This window comes from Perna viridis, chromosome 6, assembly GCF_037379345.1.
Source record: "Perna viridis isolate PV_CMFRI_1.1 ecotype Kerala chromosome 6, ASM3737934v1, whole genome shotgun sequence".
In the NCBI taxonomy this organism is placed as follows: domain Eukaryota; kingdom Metazoa; phylum Mollusca; class Bivalvia; order Mytilida; family Mytilidae; genus Perna; species Perna viridis.
The window spans coordinates 44271412-44291959 of record NC_142450.1 but is presented as its reverse complement, the minus strand read 5'-3'; the positions used below and the strand labels follow the sequence as shown (position 1 = coordinate 44291959).

Sequence of the window (20548 nt, the reverse complement as noted above, 5' to 3'; positions counted from 1 at the left end):
ATTGTCTATTGTCTGAAAAAGAACAAGTTTCAATTTAAAAAAATAGTAATTGGCTAAATAATTGATGAATTTATACAACATTAAGCTAATTTTACAGAAATTTTAAAACATGTAGCCTTTTTTACGTCAACTTGTTTTTTGGCTAATTTAATCATAGCTGGTGGGTTGAACATTTTTTTCTCAAACAATGTATCTGCTTTTTTTCTGTATAGGATGATTATTTTATCAAAACTATAATGTTTTCCTATATCTTAAGCTACATTCACATAAATGTAGAATTATATTAATTTTGCAACATCTTCATTTTCTGATACAACATCGTCATTTTTTACCTTTCTTTAAAAATAAGGCTTGGTTGTTTGCCAAAAAATTTTTATTTTTGCAGCCACCTTTTCATCATTCTAAAAAAAAAACTGATGTTCTTATTTACGTTTCAGTTAGTTAACCATATTTTTTTCTGATTCTATATATAAACTGTTCCCATGGTTTTTGGGCTTTTATTTTCTCATTGCGAACTTTTAAAGGTTTCTGAATTTGTAACTTTGTACATGGTTTTAATGCACATGTTTATAATAAACTTTGTGACAATTCATTTTCAAAAGTTTGATAGCACTCATTTATGCATGTATCGCGGTTAGTCTTGAGTAAGTGGTATAGCCGAAGTGGGTATTGCCCTCATTCATATAGAAATAACATTTGTTTTTCCTGTACAGGAATTTTAAAGGATCGTTTTGGTTATTTTATACCGTCAACTGATAAATTTCGTCATTATTTCTATTTTCTTTTCTTTTGCATGATTTAACTAATTATTCGAACTGCGTTTCATTTTTCCAAACATTGCCGATTGCAACGTGATTCTAAAAATAGATTGACCAATCAAAATCGGGAAATCTACCACTGTGTCATTGCCAGTCACGTTGTACTTAGCGTGTAAAAATATACAGTCTAAACAGCCGAAATATCAGTTGATTATTGGAAGATTTCTTGGATTTGTGATAGTTGTTTTATTTCACATGTCATATTTTCCTAATTTGTAATCTTAAGTGATATAAGATGCCACGAAATCATAAGAAGCATATTTTACATTGGTTTAGAAAGGGACTCCGTCTGCACGATAACCCAGCACTGAAAGAAGCACTTAGGGGAGCTGATACATATCGTTGTGTTTACATTTTAGACCCATGGTTTGCTGGATCTACTCAAGTTGGAATTGCAAAATGGAGGTAAGCTACTAAGTTATGTTTACATAAGGTGCTGCCCTAATTGTCAAGTTCAAGGTCGCATTTTCTAGAGAGTGTCTTTTCAAAGGTCCGCGTTTGAAAGAGGTATCATAAAAAATGGTCAGCATACATGTTCATTCCATTCATGACATCTGAACTGGTTGCTGACATTTAGTGCGATATGTTCCATTTAAATGAATTAATATATTTATGTACCAGTACTGGCAGTAGTGTCATGTATGGTTTATGCCCCAGACCATACAGTTACATGTACTTGGACTAAGCCCAGTAATACCACAGCAGATCATATGTTTGTGCTAAAAAAATAAATGAGTATTTAGAAAACATGTCAAAACCTCTCTTTGTCTGCTTTTTGGATTTTTCGCAAAGCATTTGGCAATACATGTATATTGCATTTAGGTTTATTATATGATCTTATATCAAATGAAAGGGTTAAAAGAGCAGTACCAGTTTTAATCCAACCACTGCATAAATTGTTCAGTACCATTTTTAAAACTGGGAAGTTCCCCAAAATTTGGAATGAATCCTTTCTGGTACTCCTACATAAAAAGGGAGACACCTTTGACCCAGGAAATTATAGAGCAATTTTTATCAGCTGTGGCCGATCTTGGTAAATAATTTGATAAGATTATAAATGGTCAACTCCCTATATTCTTTAATAACAATAATTTTATAAGTTCAAATCAAACCAGATTTAAGTAAAAAGTCAAACATCCGACCATATATTCACTTTACAATCAGTAATTGACAATTACAAATAAAAGCATAAAAAAGTTTTTGCTGCTATCAATGATCTTCGATACCATTTGGCCAGATGGTCTGTTTTATAAGCTACTTAATCAAAAATGTCCAATCAATATAAATAGAATAATACATTCTATGTATTCTGATACAACATGTAAAAGAGTAATCAAGGGAACCAAGGTTATAGTGGTAATCAAAAGAATGTAATCCAGGGACAAAGACCAGACATGGAAAACAGACATACACAACAAAGAACATAAAGTAACTAAAATCATACATACAAAGTAACAAAAGTAAATGAGCAACTCAGACTCCACTAAAAACTGGGAGCATGGACCAGGTGCACCGGTAGGGTAAGGGTAAAATTAAGTTTTTCAATGGAATCAGTCTACCATTTAAATCAGAGCGTGATGTAAAACAGGGTGATGCCTTGAATCCTATTTTATTCAATTTCTTTATAGATGAGTTGAAAATGACTTAACTAATTATGTTTCCACAAATCCAGTTGTCATTAGTGATGTATCTATTAATATCCTCATATATGCTGATGACATTTTATTGTTATCAGGAAATTACCTGTCTTGATGAACTATTCTTTTATTGCGCAAACTGGAAACTTCAAGTGAATGCCAATAAATCCAAAGTTATAGTCTTCATTTCAAATGGAAGGACGTTCTTAAATAAGTTAAGATATAATAATATAATAATAATATTATTGAAACAGTAAAACAATATTGCTACTTAGAATAGTACTAAGATATAATGGAAAATTAAATTTAGCCATAACCACTTTAATGGAAAAAGCTTGAGAAGCCTTTTTCAAAGTGAAGAAAACTATAATTTTTAACAGCCCGTGTAAAATATTGGAAACACTTTTTGATTGCTTAACATCAACAATTCTTTTATATTGTAGTGAAGTTTGGGGAATATTTTGCCTCATAAATGACAGTGACCCATTTGAAAATCTACATTTGAAATATCATTAAAGGAATTTTGGGAGTAACAGTTAATTGCAAGGCATCTATTGGTGCCTTTATGGCAGAACTAGCCTGGTTCCTTCTTAAAACTCTAATTCATATTTCAGTTATAAATTATTTAGATGACATCTATTCTTTTTAAGGTGCATTACCATATCGAATTTTCAATGCAACTAAAAATCACAATCCTTTTGTAAAAAACACTAAAGAATTACTAAATAGACTGGATATTTATATATTTCCAATAAGTATATGACTTTCAAAAAAGAAATTAAAAGTGTAAAACAAAGAATGATAGATCAAAATTTGCAAGTACAAAACTCTAAAATACTGCAATCTTCAAAATTAGACTATTTCAGAACCACATATAAGATGGGACAAAGACCAACATACAATGTATATAGATATTGTTGTAAATGTTTCACAATGTGTGGCTATTTCAAAAATGTTGAAAAGCTCCCATTATCTTACGATAGAAAAGGGTTGACCTGTTTCTGGACGTTTGTGTAGGGTATGCAATTTAAGTCATGTTGAAAATGAAGAACATTTCTTACTTCATTGTCCTCATTATGAATAAGAAAGACAGAAATTAATCGATGAAGTAAATATTTTGTTTCCTGGCTTTACAGATTACAATACTGGATCCAAAATCAATATTCTTTTAAATACATGTAGTAAATCACAAAATATTTTGAGATTGTCCTCGTCATTTATACTGAATTGCTTTAAAATCAGAGATATAAGCCTCCAATAATATTGAATATGACAGAAGTATTAAGCAATTTTAATGTTATATCTTAAATTTATCATGTTTCACTGTAATGTAGATTTATTGTTGTAATAGGCCATAACCATGCACTGTAATTGAGTTTGTGCCAATAAAGTATTTGTATTTGTATTTATGAATTACAAAATATTGAGCTTGGTTTGAAATTTTACAATATACATGTAATCTAATCCATGTAAAAAAATATACTTTGTAGAATTATGTGTTAAAGTGAGTTCGTCATAGCAAATAGATTTTTTGAGTCCAATATAGGGATGAGGCAAAGAGATAATTGAAGCCCAAATCTATTTAATATATCCTTCCCTCCTATTTTGACCAGTCTTGTGATCCTCAAGTTCTCTTGTATGCTGATCATGTAGTTCTAATATCAAAAACAGAAATGTGTTAACAAACTATCAAATTTTCCTAAGGATTGACATATGAATATTAATAAGAATAAGACTAAAATTATGATTTTAATAAAGGAGGAAAGAACATTAACCCCTCCATTACTTTCAATGGTGAAGCATTAGAATCTGTAAATAGATATACATTTCTAGGAGTTGTCTTCCTCGTCCTCAGGATCCTTCACTAATGCCAAGAAGGAAATACATAATAAGTGGATGAAAGCATTATTCAAACTCAGAAAATCATTTGCATATGTAAAACCTAATTCATCTGTACTTTTGCATTTGTTCAATCACACAATTAGTGAATATTGAAAAGGGTCTATATATTGGATTGAAAGCTGAAAAGAGATTATGTTATTTACGCAATGAATAGGTGGAGGATGAAATACATTTCCTCCTCAAATGTAAATCTATAGAACAGGAGAGAAATCCCCTTCTTAATATTTTGATAAAAAAATTAAAAAATTTTACTTCTCTTTCAATAGAGATGGAATAAATTTACATGTATTTGGTTATTAAGCAATGTAGACACATGTATACACTATAAACTTATAGATGCTCTCTTTAATTAAAGAGATATTTTATTATTAAACTGATATGGGTTGTCTCCCTCTATATTGAGATCGTGGTGTGCCCCTGGAAGCATAAGTGTTTTTGTCAATGTCACAGTAATGTTTATGTAACCATTCAGCTCATCTCCTTATAGTTTTAATTTGTTGTAAATGTCATTGAACCTAATGGGATCATTTCTGTCTATTAATGTGTTCTTTCTTATGTTATGAATGATTGTCTGTAAGTGCTTTGCCTATAAAGTCACCTTAATTGGTAAATAAAGCATTTTGAATTTTTTTTTTTTGTACCATATTACCTGTATATTGAGAGATCAAATAAATTGACTTGATGAGTCAAGTATACTTGAATGAAATTTGAAATGACATTTATTCAGTAACTTGGAATGAATGAAAGGTAGATTTGCTAAGAAAATTCTCATGATATTTAAGTATTCTTGAAATAAAATTTTACAAAAATCTAATATCACTGGAAATACTGTCTGCGAAATATTTTTAAATTTCATGAAATCTTATAATTTCATAACCTTTAATGTATAGGGAATACATGTATAAATGTTACCCCAAATCTTTGACGTTTATATTGTCTGATTGTATGGAGTAATCAAATTGAATATATAAGTAGACAAGAAATTATTTAGTTCAACTGTTCATGGTCTTTTAGTTAAAGACTCTTGATATAATTTGTGTACCATGGTAAGACCTAAGATGCTATGTCTAAGGCATGTATGTACTAGACTGAATTTTCTTCCTTACATACTGAATGCAAGAACAAAATTAAATATTGATTGGAATTATCTGTGGAACTAAAATCCATATCATCATGATTTAAACTGAAAGCTTGACAACTATTGCTCTATAAGAATAAGCCTTACAATCAATGAGAAGACCCTAAACTTGAACTTGACCTACATTATCATAGGATTCATGTGATAGAGGTATTTTTCTGTGTATACAGCACTAATAGATGTTTAGATAACCGACATACATGTGTAATTTATAGCTGTTCAAATTACTGCTTTTTTTAAAAGGACTATGACTGCAGAGATTAAACTTATTTTTAGTTTCTTATTTCATGTACATGTAAATGTATGAATGCATGTATGATTTTAACAGAAATTAAGTAGAAATTATAAACATGTACATGTAAAGTTTTTTTTTAAATGAATATAATTTCCTAAAATTGTTTATACTAAAGTAAAAATGGTCAGGGTCCTTCAAATTTCATGTGAGTCTACTAAGTCTAGGGCCCTGAACCCTCTATCCTTAGGAATTTCATGCATAACTAGCCTTTACTAGGGTAGGTGACCTGCACTTTCAACTATTTTCATTGACACCATACTTTTGGTTTTCCTTAAGTGGTTCTTTGACTTGAAACTTGGGAAAGTGAAGAACCTTCCACCTTTAAAAGTAATATTAACTCCTAAAAGTAGGGAATAAATATCTGACAGACAGCAACTTACATCTTTACAATTGTTGTTATTGTTTTATTTCATAGCATAAGAAGTAATGTTTTGATATTACCTGTAACAGTATGTCCAAAATATGTATTACTTGTCACTCTAACACAAACCCAGTACTGAAAACATTGAAATGTAATCATATTCTGCAGATTTCTGCTACAATGTTTAGAAGATCTGGATGCAGCCTTGAGGAAGCTGAATTCTAGATTGTTTGTTATTCGTGGTCAACCTACAGATGTATTTCCAAGAATTTTTAAGGTACGAAGCTTTTTATCATGTTAGACATTCATGGTATTTGTAGTGCTAATGCATAAAATGATTTAAAGATGGGCACAATTTTATAATTACTTAAATGTACAAAATGTTCACAATACTGTAGTAGTGTTTTTAAAACATGTGTTACAGTGTAATTTACAGAATTTTATATAGCTATCAAATATTTGCTTGTGTGTACTGAATTTGCTTCAAACAGCATATGTTGCTTTATAATATATATCAGAAGGGTAAACTGTGAACTGCCAACCTATTTAAAGAAGTATATTATGGTGAAAAACTTAAATACTAAGTGATTAAAATCCCATTTTTATGTAACTTTCAATTTTTAACAAGCCTGTGTTGATGAGTTTGCACAGTTCAGTATTAGTAAGTACAGCCTGTCTATCTAGTTGGGATGTTTTATGGTATACCGGTGTCCTTCCTTCCATCCATCTGTCTGTCCCTTGTTCACTCTAAGCATAACTCAAAAATGCTGCAACCAATATTTTTGAAGCTTTTGTGAAATGTTTCTTTCTATTGATGTGAATTGCCTTTAGAATTTTTATAAATTTCTGCTGTTTTATTTTTAATTTTTTTTTTTTTTTACAAAAATGGGCTGATTTTATGTTTTTAGACTGTAACTCAAAAACACTTGCAGCTCCCTTTTATTTCCATAAATTTTATTAAATTTTAAGATTTTGTGTCATAGAAAGGTGGATTTTCCATAATTCTACATCAACTTTAAAAAGTTTCAACAAAGTTTCATTAACTTTTGTTGAATTATTTTATTTTATTTTGTTTTGTTTTTTAATAATGTAAGCTTATAATTCATTTCTATATATTTTGTGTCAAATATTTGTTCAGGGTTGATCTCTGTGTGCATATCTAGCTGCAGTACTGCACTCTGCAAAGCATTTTATTTTTGCCATGAATTACCAATAAAAAAATGCTGTTCTCCCAAAATACTTACGCAAATAAGATAAATTATATTTTAATTGGTATTCAAAGCACTGGATATATCAGTAAATTTATCTCTCTAGTTGATCTATTCAAAGTTTTGTACATGTACATGTACTTCAAATTAAAAAAATGCCCAATTTAAGTAAAATGAAGCATATTTTCCCAATAAAAAGATGAGATACAAAAATATTATCAGAAAGGCAAACAATATTACTGGGTATACTTTTAATCCTAATTTAAGCCACCATTGCTTCTAGAGCTTTATAATTCATTTCTACTAACTATGCTGCTATGGGAGAACTCCGCTGGTAATTCAGCTCCTTTTAGAACTTGATACTAAAGTCAATTTACATTTGTAGTGTAAAAGTTAAATGAACAGATTTCTATTTGCCAATGTTGGAAGGAGAATGTTACATGTATGTATCATTAAAACATAAACACAAATGATATAGGATGACTTTTTCATTTAACCTTTAGACATATTAGAAAATGAAATATTGATGAACTATATATTGTTTTGTAGGAGTGGAACATAACATCTTTGTCGTTTGAAGAAGACCCGGAGCCATTTGGGAAAGAACGTGATGCAGCTATTAGACATCTTGCTAAAGAAGCTGGTGTTGAAGTTATTGTAAGAACATCCCACACACTGTATGATCTACAAAAGTAAGCAACCATGATTTTTATAGAAATTTTGTTACTAGTTTATTAGCTTATTTAGGCAGATGTAAAGTACTTCATTGTTTTGAGTTCATTTAGATACTTTTCATCCTGTAGAAAAGTTCAAGATTATTTTTTTGTACCAATAAAGAGCAAAGTAAAGTAAATTGTAGAAAGGTTGAATATCTATTTGGTTACACATTATTCACATGATTATTTCTGAGTTTAAAGTCGGGTGGAAAACAAAAAAAAAACATCCACATTTAATTACTTAATACTATCATTCCCCAATGTAATCCCAATATTCTGAAAATCAATGAGAAGACGAACATTCCACCAAATAACTAAGACTCCCCAGACTGGTTTAATGATGTGTAGAAAAAGGAGCTGAGTATTCCATCAAAGGTTCATAAGAGATCATTTGTACATTGGATACATTTGTAATTATCCCGAGTAAAGATGCTTGTATTATTTATCTTTAACTATCCACACTTGGTGTGGTGCTACTATTCAGACAATCTAACAATTATCTCAACCAGTATAGCTTACCTCAGTGCCAAGTAATAGAACAAGCCTTATAAATTGGGCATACATTGTAAGCAATGGTGTTTTTTTTTGTTGTGTGTTTGGGTTATTTGTTGTATGACAATGTATGTAACTTCCTGTTCTTGTGCCGGGCTTACTTTAATAAAAAAATAGTACAGCTTGAGAAAAAACCTTGTACAACTTTAGTATATAATAAACACTAACTGTGTTGGTAAATATCATTTTAACAACCATTACAGTGATATAAACAATGACATTATTACGCAGTTATACATCATTATGTGTAGGACAGAATTAACACTCCATTATTTCTACGTAAATCTGAAAATTATCTTGCGTCATGTAAAGGTCTTTTAAGGTTAACTTGTATAACTTGTACAGCTACATGTATATATAACTAGTACATCATACATGTACATATTTATTTGTATTGTACACTTTTACTAATAACATGATTTTAGAATATTGATTTAAAATGTAACTTGTTCAAAATGCTGAAGGAACATTCTTATGGAAAACCAGGACATTTTATAATTGGTGATATTTCAGTATTTATTTTTAATTCAGAATTTTCTCGGATATTGAATTCTTTTGCTCTTAGCATTTCACATTGCTGCCATGAGATGTATTATTTTAGTGATTGAGCAGTAGGTGTAAAATTAACTATGTCAAAAATATCAACCAACTTTAGTCTACATTTTGTTTGACATCTTCCTTAATCTGTTGATCTAAAAAACCTTCTTTTCTTTAAAGCTAGAAAGTATTAAGACTTAAATTTTAGCAAGTAATAATTTCCAACTCTAATTTATCACTACATGTACAAAATGTAATAGTTTACTTTTAGACCCTGATTTTTAGAGTATTAGTAGTTAATAGCTCACATTCAACATTCAATTTCTGTTGATGGGAAATAAGTTCAGTGATTGGGATTGAAAGTTTGAGAATTGGCCATATTTAATGATCTTCGGAACTTCAGTGGGTCATTCTTTTACATTCTTTGGAAAAATTTCTGATATTTATGGGACATTTTCAGCAGGAATGTGATAAAAAGCACACAGCCCCTCTAATCCTAATCACTGTAAGTTGTTCAAGTCTGTACATTGGTAACTAACTATTGATGTTTATTTCATTGTAGATTTGTTCTGCAAACTATTGGCTTTGTTTATCTTATGTAATCAAACAGAAATAGCTGCAATTATTTGCAGGCCAATAATTAAGATGCAAATGATATTTGTTTCAACAGTACAGATTTTGTTCGATACTGCAAAAATGATTGCATTTTAGTAAAAATGCAACTGATCCCCATAATTTCTGAATTGATGTTATTTAATTTCTTGTTTTACAGAATTATCAGTTTCAACAACGGTGTACCACCACTTACTTACAAACGTTTCCAGGCAATTTTGTCCAAGATGGACCCACCAAAGCAGCCAGAGGACACAATAACTGGTGACAACATCAAGCATACAAAGACCCCTATCTCAGATGAGCATGATGATAAGTTTGGTGTCCCTTCACTGGAGGAACTTGGTAAGTATAACACCCATATATGTACATGTTTGTACAATGTTCAGTTTTTATTGATGTCAAATGAAATGAATCATGCAGTGAATCATTAGTATATTTTATTGAATTTTTCCTTGGAGATATCAGCTTCCATGAATTAATCACTGCAATACTCATTAGTGATAGCTATTATCAATTAAATTTGATTAACTGGTACATTTATAATTCAAAGAAGGAATATAATCCTGGTGTCAAGAAACTGTTGCACCATATGAACCTGTTCTCGAAGTGGAAGAAACATTTGATAATTTTCTTGCATATTATAGGTTTTGATACAGAAGGTTTAGGTCCAACTATATTCAGAGGTGGTGAAACAGAGGCTTTAGCTAGATTAGAAAGACATCTAGAAAGAAAGGTATTATACCATAGTGAACTTATTTTGCTCAAGTCCAAAGTGAAAAAATACCACTTTGATTTGATTTGGTTTAACTGTGTAATTTAACTTCATTAAGTTTCATGCAATAAATTAATTTATTAAATAAATTATTTTACCTTACTTTACTTCCCTACTCATAATAACTGAATTAGGAGCTGTTTGATGCCTTCTTAGAAAACCAGTTTAATCAGCAATATCTAAAATACAACAAGAAAACATCATCCAAGATATCATTTGTATAAATAAAACACCAACACCTGTGAATAAGTGTTTGTAAACAATTTTATTGCAGGCATGGGTGGCAAGCTTTGAGAAACCCAAGATGACAACACAGTCATTGTTTCCAAGCCAAACTGCACTGAGTCCTTATTTACGCTTTGGTTGTTTGTCAGCAAGGACATTCTATTGGAAATTAAGAGAACTTTTTAGAAAGGTGAGACTGTTTCCATAGAGCTGTAGAAGTTCATGTCTCTTACACTTATCAATTATTTGATTGAATTCTTGTGTTCACAAATTATTAAAATGCCATTATCTTGTCTTGTACTGGTTGATTTCATAACCTCAGTCTTTCTGTTTGTTGATCCCTGGATAGTTTATCCATTAAAAAGTCATCCCAAAGTTTGTTTTTGGTTTTTATCAGATATTTGGCTTCAATTTTATATTTACTTGTGATGCCAGTCTTCTAAAAAAACAGATATTTTCAACAAACACATCACTCAGGCAGGGGTACGGAATACTTAAAAATAATTATTTAGTGAGAATCCTCCCAACTTAAAAATGATTATTTAGTGAGAATCCTCCCAACTTAAAAATGATTATTTAGTGAGAATCCTCCCAACTTAAAAATGATTATTTAGTGAGAATCCTCCCAACTTAAAAATAATTATTTAGTGAGAATCCTCCCAACTTAAAAATTGAAAGAATAGCTTTGAAATTTATTCTCAATGAATATTTTTTACAGGTTAAGAAAAGAAGTGATCCTCCTTTATCATTACATGGGCAGCTTTTGTGGAGAGAATTTTTTTACTCTGCTGCTACCAATAATCCAAACTTTGACCGAATGGCAGATAATCCTATCTGTGTACAGGTTCCTTGGGATAAAAATCCTGAGGCTTTGGCCAAATGGGCAGAGGTAAGTTAAAGATTTAGTTTTACAATATAGGATAGTCATGTCTGATGCAAATTTATTGAAATAAATGTGTTGTTTTAGGAAAAATGGTGTATTGAGAAAATAAACAGCTCTAAAAAAGTAATTGTGGTTTGTTATTAATTTAATCAAATACATGGGATTCATACGAATGTTCATACTTCAGATAAAATCACATTATAAAAGAGATATTTTTGATGACTATTGTAATATACAATCTTACACTGCATTCAGTGTTGAACAGTATTTCTACTCTTGAAAGTTAAATTTCTATGTTTTGAGTGTGAGACTTGCTGAATAAGTTAGAGAAACCAATGTTTTAGACAGTTTTTGAAATACAAAATAATTGCAAATTCTAATACATGTAATACCTTTTTTTAAATGCTCTTTTGTAAAATTGAAATATTCATCATCATCATGTACTAAACTTTAAATCCTCAGGGCAAGACTGGTTTTCCCTGGATTGATGCAATAATGACCCAATTAAGGCAAGTTGGCTGGATCCACCATTTGGCACGACATTCGGTGGCATGTTTTCTAACGAGGGGTGATCTCTGGATTTCTTGGGAAGAAGGAATGAAGGTTTGTGTTATCTGTTAAATGTCAGTGTTATATATACATTAGTGTTTACAGCCAGTTTTCTGGTAATGACATAGTTTTAAATGAAGATATGGTTCTAATCAATTGTACTTTTCAGAAGAAAGTGCAAACTTCAATACATACAAGTAAACATGGCCTTTTTTTTAGCTCACCCGGTCGAAGGCCAAGTGAGCTTATGCCATCACTTTGCGTTCGTCGTCGTCGTGGACAAATTTTAAAAAATCTTCTCCTCTGAAACTACTGGACTGACAGCATGATTGTTTCTTAGGGTGTTCTGTACAAAATGATTATTGAGATTTTTCATCCATGAAAAAACATGGCCACTGTTACTAAAAATAGAACATAGGGGTCATATTGCAGTTTTTTTGCAAATAACTCAAAAACCGTTGCCTTTAGCAAATTAATTGCAAGGGTATTATTGTTCAGCATCATGAGATGGACCTATGCCAAAATTTTAAAACGATTGGTCAACTGATGTAGGAGTTATGGCCCCTGAAACAGTTTTTTTTGCATTTTTTGCATGTGCAACTTTGAAAATCTTCTCAAAATCCATTGCACAGAATTCAATGAAAGTTGGCATTTATGTTCCTTAGGGTATCCCACACAAAATGACTGTTGGGATTGTTGATTCATGAAAAAACATGACCGCCGTTACTAAAAATAGAACATAGGGGTCAGATGGCAGTTTTTTGCAAATAACTCAAAAACCATTGTCTTTAGCAAATTTCTGTCAGGGTAATATTGTTCAGCATTATGAGACGGACCTATGCAAAAATTTTCAAAATGATTGGTCAACTGATGTAGAAGTTATGGCCCCTGAAACAGTTTTTTTTTGTATTTTCGCATGTGCAACTTTGAAAATCTTCTCAAAATCCATCTCACAGAATTCAATGAAAGTTGACATATATGTTCCTTAGGGTATCCCACACAAATTGACAGTTGGGATTGTTGATTCATGAAAAATCATAGAACATAGGAGTCAGATGGCAGTTTTTTTTGCAAATAACTCAAAAACCGTTGCCTTTAGCAAATTTCTGGCGCGGGTAAAATTGTTAAGCATCAAGAGAAGGTCCTATCCCGAAATTTTCAAAACCATTCATTGACTAATGTAGGAGTTATGACCCCTGAAACAGTTTTTTTGTTGTTTTTTTTTTCACATGTACAACTTTGAAAATCTTCTCTAAAAGCATTTAAGATCATTGAATGCAAATAAGCATAATAGTTCTTTGGTGTATTGTGCTCAAAATGACTGTTGTGATTTTTAGTCCATGAATAGATATGGCTGCCTATACTAAAAATGGAACTTAAGGGTCATAGCCTTTAGCAAAATTCTGGTTCAGGTCATGAAAATGCTATGAATAATTTTAGTTGATTTTAACTTAGGCTGTCTCATTCCTCAAGTTTTTCAACTAAGCAAATTGTTAACCAGGTGAGCGATTCAGGCTCTCTTGAGCCTCTAGTCTGATAAAGTATAAACCTATTTATGACAAATGGTAATCTTTACTGTAATCTCCAGCATGATGTTGATTGTTAAGGCTACACTGATGGTTTATACCGCTACTTTATTGATCTGTGTTATAAAAACGAATTAATTCTCAGATTTCCTCTGGTAAAGCGTGATATACCTACAAAGACCTTATCTTGAAGCAGCTTTGTAATATGAAACATCATTTCAAAACCTACATTGTGATGTAGGTGAGAACAAAGCCCATTTGTTAAATTTTACAATATAAGCTCCTTCAAATAAAAATGTTTTCAAATTCTAGACCAGCTCAATAAAGAGTTAACATTTTGTTGATTTAAACTGTCTCTGCTGATCCTATTTCATGAACTTGTCTGTAATAGGAACTATTAATACTTATTATACTATTGATCTGTCATTTCCAGAATGACACCTAATTATATTGATCAAGAAATTTATCCCACTTACTCAAGACTTGATTTGGTAATGCCATTGCCTTGTAAGGATTGTACTTGTGATACTGTTGACTTGTTTTTCAGGTCTTTGTAATGCCAGAACTTTAGATAGGATTGTGCTTATGATACCTTGTACTTGTATTTCAGATCTTTGTAATGCCATTACTTAGATGGGATTGTACTTATGGTAACATGTACTTTGTATTTCAGGTGTTTGAAGAGTTACTGTTAGATGCTGATTGGAGTGTTAATGCTGGAATGTGGATGTGGCTGTCTTGCAGCTCATTTTTTCAGCAGTTTTTTCACTGTTATTGTCCAGTAGGATTTGGAAGGCGGGCTGATCCTAGTGGGGATTTCATCAGGTACTGTATTTTATTGTGGAAATATTTTCTACAGACTTTAATAATCAACAACTTTGTTCATTGAAGAATCCAAAGAAAATTTATCATTCAACAAATCCATAATGCACCAGCAATAATAACTGAAATATGAGATTATGCATGTTAATCATGTGGCCAGTACTGTGTTAGTATTATCTGTATTAGATAAGTTTAGTTTATGCCAAGTGGGTAATGATTTTTTCTCTTAATCATGGACGACTTACTTAGTTATTGGGTAATATGGTACTTTATTAGTTCACCTGAACCAAAGCAGATTATTCTTATATTACAACTTAGAATTATTCACAGTAAGCTTTCATTGATTTATCAAAAAAATCACTATAGTAACTATAGTAAAGCTAGTCTTAAATTGTAATTGATATGTATTTTGTAGTGGATTTTGTATTGCAGAAAATATTTACCAGTTCTGAAAGGATTTCCACCTAAGTATATCTATGAACCATGGAATGCTCCTGAAAATGTTCAAAAGGCTGCAAAATGTATCATTGGTAAAGACTATCCATTACCTATGGTGAATCATGCAGAGGTTAGCAAAGTCAACACTGAGAGAATGAAACAGGTTTATCAACACCTAGCCTTGAGAGCATCTGCTGGTAAGTAATCTGTCAGCACATGGAGGTCACTTTGGGTCAGGAAGGTCAACTCTGAGAAGATAAAATAGGTGTACCAATACCTGGTGTTGTGGGTGTCTGCTGGTAAGTTATCTGTCTGTACAGGAAGGTCACTCAGGGTCAGCAAGGTCAACTCTGATTGGATGAAACAGGTTTATCAACACCTAGCCTTGAGAGCATCACCTGGTAAGTAATCTGTCAGTACATGAAGGTCACTCAGGATCAGTAAGGTCGACTCTGAGAGGATGAAATAAATATACCAATCTAATTAAAATTAGATCTATCAATTGTTCCATTCAGTCACTGCATGCAGGATTGAACAATATTTCAGTTTACATTCTGTTCTGATGACCTTTCTGATCAGCCAATCAGATTTCATCTTTCATGATTTTGGAAGCTGTATTCTAAGGGAAAATATTAGGATTCTTAAAAGGTCAAGCGAACAGAAAGTAATCTGATGGTAAGCATTCTGTCAGGTCATGAAGGTCAGAAACGTCAACATAGAATGAAATAGGTCTGCCAACTCCAGGTGTCAAAAGTTTACTGGTAAGTAATCTTTCAGTATATTGAGGGATTTTCTAACTTTGTGAGATATACTTACAGAAGAAGATGTTACTAAGTCAGATCTTACAAACCATCCTTAATCAGAGAAAACCGTTGCAGACAGAATCAAGACAGTTGATAGAATTGAGAAAACTACATTACATTTCCACCAATGAAAGTAATTCACTTATTGTAGTTATTCAGTTAACATAGTCTAGATTTTAACTAATTTTTATTATATCCTTGCAGCTGCTTCCATTCCAAAGCCTCTACATGAGGAGTTTGTTAAACATGGTAAAAACCATCAGTCAGGGAATCATTTCTCCAAGATGGCCATGATAGCTGGTGGAAATAACTACTCACACAGTCAGACTTCTGATGAAGATAACCAACCACAGCAATACAGAGGTTTTAATGTTACCACAAACTGAATCTAATCAAAATGATCAATACTGGTAATAAGAAGGATGGTCCTTCAATGTTGGAAGGGTCCAGGACATCCAGTGTCTGTCAGTCTGTCATAAATGTGATAAGTGCTATCCCAACTCATGACTGTAATTAATTTCATGATATTTAATGTTTGACAATGTATTTAAAGGAATAGAACCTGTAGTTTGACAAGCTTATACCACACTGGTTGACAGAGGTTAAATGTAGGTCTATAATCTTATGTAATGCAATATATGTAAGGTTATTGTTTTTGAAGAATGTCAATACCTGACATTGACTTTATGTATTTGCTAAAAATATGAGTAAAGCTTACTACTACAACAGTTTAAGAATGATCTCATTATGTTCTGTAAAGTTTTGATCAGGTGTTGTTCACTAACATACCTAAAACAATTTACCATACAATGATACTGATATTAACAAAACACTTTAACTCAGAAGTAGTTCTGTAACATGGAGAAGCAATGATGTACTTAGTATGACATATCAATGAAGGTAGTAAAAAAAACACAGAATAGTGGTAATAGTTGAAATTCTATTACACTTTTATCTGCAAATCTTTGTTTCACTTCTTTATTTCAAGTAAACTGTGGGTAATGTAGCTTGTATATTTATATTATACACTCATGTATTTGTGTATGTACACATAATTCTTAAGATGTTGCTTGGTTTATTTGAATGGACTGTAAATATCATTATTCACTGTTAAAAGTGGGGGTGGGTGGGTGTACCAACAGCTTTGTACATAACATTGTTTTGTTTATGTATCAGTTTACCTTTTAATATCAATATGGTATTCAAATCAGATAGATTTATTAATTGTGATGGACAGAAAAGGAAACAAATATACAACGTTCTTATTAATGTCTTTTTTTTTACTTAACAACTTCAATCTAAAATCTATTCCCGGTAAAAGAAAAAATGGGCAGACTTGCTCAAGATAAAACACAATCATCCCATTAAGAATATTTATAGGGTGACATCATTTGTTCATGTCTAGTTTATTCATACTTACAGGAACTCCTGTAGAAATGTATGTCATTATTTGAACCGGTGAAATAATATGTTTATATAAGTCTTTGGTCTTCATGCCTGATCCACTTATCTTGGATTTAATGTAACAATGAAATATAGTTTATATTACGAGCACACGTACACTGAAGGGAGTCCTTGCTAGAATATCTTTTTAGGTTTGAAGAATGTATGTGGAAATAACGGTCTTGTGCTCATACAAATATAATGGCGATATTCAAATTCGATGTACAAAATAGTTTCATATTTCATTTTTTATACGTTGTACAATGTCTTGCACCACTTTTTGTAGTTTGTTTTCTGTGAACCAAACTGGTATGTTTTACTGTTTGTATCGGGACTTAAAAGAACTCATTCTCCTTTCCCGATAAGGTTGAAGGTTAACTAAAGTCTGACTTGTAGGTTGACATTGCTTAATGTATTACTTTGTTCACTAGACCTGTGCAAGCCTGTGGCCATGTTTGTCTAGACCTGTGCAAGCATGTGGCCATGTTTCTCTAGACCTGTGCAAGCCTGTAGCGATGTTTCTCTAGACCTGTGCAAGCCTGTAGCGATGTTTCTCTAGACCTGTGCAAGCCTGTGGCCTTGTTTCTCTAGACCTGTGCAAGCCTGCAGCAATGTTTCTCTAGACCTGTGCAAGCCTGTAGCGATGTTTCTCTAGACCTGTGCAAGCATGTGGCCATGTTTCTCTAGACCTGTGTAATCATTTGGCCATGTTTCAGTAGACATTTGCAAGCCTTGGCCATGATTCACTAGACCTTGCAAGCCTGAAGCAAGGTTTCACTAGACCCTGCAAGACTTCTCCTATTCACTATACCTGTACAAGCCTGTGGCAATGTTTCTACTATTAACAGAGCAGATTGAAACATTTTTTTTTCATATAACATCAGAAAACTAAAAAAAGTTATAAATTATTAACTTACTTAGAAAATGTTTTTGATATCTATAAATGCAAAGCTGTTTAAAACATTTGAACTTAATTTCATGACATTAATAGGGATATTGTTTTAGAAAGGGTAGTTTCTAGTAAAAATCTTCCTTTTTACACATTTGCTGATTTTAACTATGTTAACACTTCCCTCACAGGCCTAGACCTTTGTATTTTATGCTTCTATACCAGGGTTTTTTTTTATTGTCTGAAATATATACATTCTCTTTTTTCCTTCAGTGTTTTATATGTTGATAATAAGTTGTTATATTTTAATAAAATTATTCAACATAAATGTTTTTCTTGTAATGATTGGATGGACTCTGTAGACCAATCCAACTAAAGAATGGTTCATTAGTCATTCTGCATTGTGAACAGAACCTTAATGATTTCTCAATACAAATTCATTTCCTACGTTTGTGTTTAAGCTGTCTAGATAATTAAGTATCAATGGAGTCAAACAACATCCAGAATTTCCGATGATATCTTCAACACCCACACAGACAGGATACTTTTTATTATTTCAATCTTTACACAGTTCTACCTGATGATAGTCATAAGATATGTACATATTTTACATAGTTTTACCTGATGATGGTCATAAGATATGTACACATTTTAAACAGTTCTACCTAATGACGGTCATTAGATATGTACACATTTTGTAAAATCTTGTTCTTCTGTTGTTTATAGGATTTTTACTTCCACCTTTGACCTTTGCCAAGCCACTCTTTATTTTGAGAAAGTTTGATCAAGGAAACCAAGATTTGAGTGGTATTCAAAAGAATAATTTGTATGGACAAAGACAGAGAAAATAGACACACAGAAGACTAGACAGGGAAAATAGACAAACACAAGTAACAAAGAATATGAAATAAACAGAATAATACACAATAAAGTAAATGATCAATCCTGACTCCACTAAAAACTAGGAACGTGGACCAGATGCACTGGTAGAAAGAACCTGACAGAATTTTTTTATTGTAATGCTATATCTTTAACATGTCTGTCCAATGACTTATCAATAGCTAATATATTTACCTTAATGACTGGTTTTTTATTTTGGGCAGTAAGGCTATTTCACTGTTTAAATTAGGACAATATGTTGAGTTACCTGTTTCATATTTGCCCCATTTCAAACCAAATTCACAAAATATACTATTATTTAATTAGTCTAGGGCTTTTTATGTAGTTAAGCAAAATGTGAAAAGTCGACAGATGACTGACGCAAAGTGATGGCATAAGCTCACTGGAATCTTTGGTCCAACTGCACTAAAAATAGGAATATCCTGGTCTAAAAAATGAGAAAATTAAGAGAAAAACCAAGTTTATAATGGTTAACACCATCTGAAATTATTAATCTTACTTAAATATTGAGCAGTAATAGGGAAAATGAGGCACTCTGCACCTAAAATGTCTGAAAAAAGTGAGATAATTTACAATGTTAAATTGAAATAACTGTCTACATGTACCAGGGCTATTATGTTGTAAGAAGCCACTTGCATAAATTTTTTCTAGACCACAGAGAAAAATAAAAAAAGTAAAACGAAAAACTGCTGAAATTGTGTTCTAATTTGCCAGTCTGACAAAAAATACAACTTTAGTTAAAGATTTATTTATTGCTTGATTTGACAATGTAAAACATTAACATGATTAATATCGGCATATTTTACAACAGTATACTGACCACTTAAGCACTATAATTAACCATTATCTCTGATTCATAAACATCACTATCTACCTAATAACATATTGTAAAGTACCTCAAAATTTACCTTTCAAATAACATTAATACCTCTTTAAATAGCTTGCCCTTATTTTGTCCAATCATTGACAAAATTTACAACAGATTAAAAAAAATAAAACAAAAGGCTCCCAGGAGCCTAAATCACCCACCTGGTTGAATTTTGCCTTTCAAGGGCAATAAATTTAAAAAGTTGTCCGACAATTTTGACTCAAAAAGATTTTGGTAGGATTTATAATAAGAATCATTTCAGCAATTGAAAGTTTCTTTCTATCTATCATAGTTTTCAAGATATTCGCTGAAAACTGTCAAAAAAACATGTAATTTTCCCCTTTCAAGGGTAATAACTCTTTCAAGGAGTCGTCTGTCAACTTTTATCACTGAGGACTTGTATTCCTACTAATAAGGATCATTTCAGCTATTGAAAGAATTCGGCTAAATCTTGTGGTTTTGGAGATATATGCAAAAAACTACAGTTTGACCCCTATGTTCTATTCTTAGTAATGGCAGCTATGTTTTTCTATGGATCAAAAATCCCCACATCAGTTCTATGCAGGATACACCAAAGAACATTCATACAAAGTTTGGTTCCAATTGGCCAAATAATGTCAAGAGGAGAAAAGTTTTGAAAAATTGTTAAAG

At 31.6% G+C, this 20548-nt stretch overlaps 1 protein-coding gene across 1 annotated transcript; it reads left to right on the top strand.

Annotated features, from left to right (window-relative positions):
- The first annotated feature begins 885 nt into the window (after positions 1 to 885).
- LOC148615184 (cryptochrome-1-like) lies at positions 886 to 18457 on the top strand. Its single transcript, XM_088589838.1, has 11 exons — positions 886 to 1223; positions 6320 to 6428; positions 7909 to 8051; positions 9937 to 10121; positions 10424 to 10512; positions 10826 to 10966; positions 11495 to 11665; positions 12122 to 12262; positions 14408 to 14559; positions 14989 to 15191; positions 16002 to 18457. The coding sequence occupies exons 1-11, from the start codon at positions 1054 to 1056 to the stop codon at positions 16181 to 16183; spliced, it is 1686 nt and encodes a 561-aa protein (XP_088445964.1). The 5' UTR covers positions 886 to 1053; the 3' UTR covers positions 16184 to 18457.
- Positions 18458 to 20548: the final 2091 nt, after the last annotated feature.

Bases quoted from the DNA above. Each gene is read 5' to 3' on its own strand.
- LOC148615184 (XM_088589838.1), top strand. From the start codon at position 1,054: ATGCCACGAAATCATAAGAAGCATATTTTACATTGGTTTAGAAAGGGA. The intron at 1,224-6,319 runs GTAAGCTACTAA...CATATTCTGCAG, and splicing joins GTTGGAATTGCAAAATGGAG to ATTTCTGCTACAATGTTTAG. The intron at 15,192-16,001 runs GTAAGTAATCTG...ATATCCTTGCAG, and splicing joins AGCCTTGAGAGCATCTGCTG to CTGCTTCCATTCCAAAGCCT.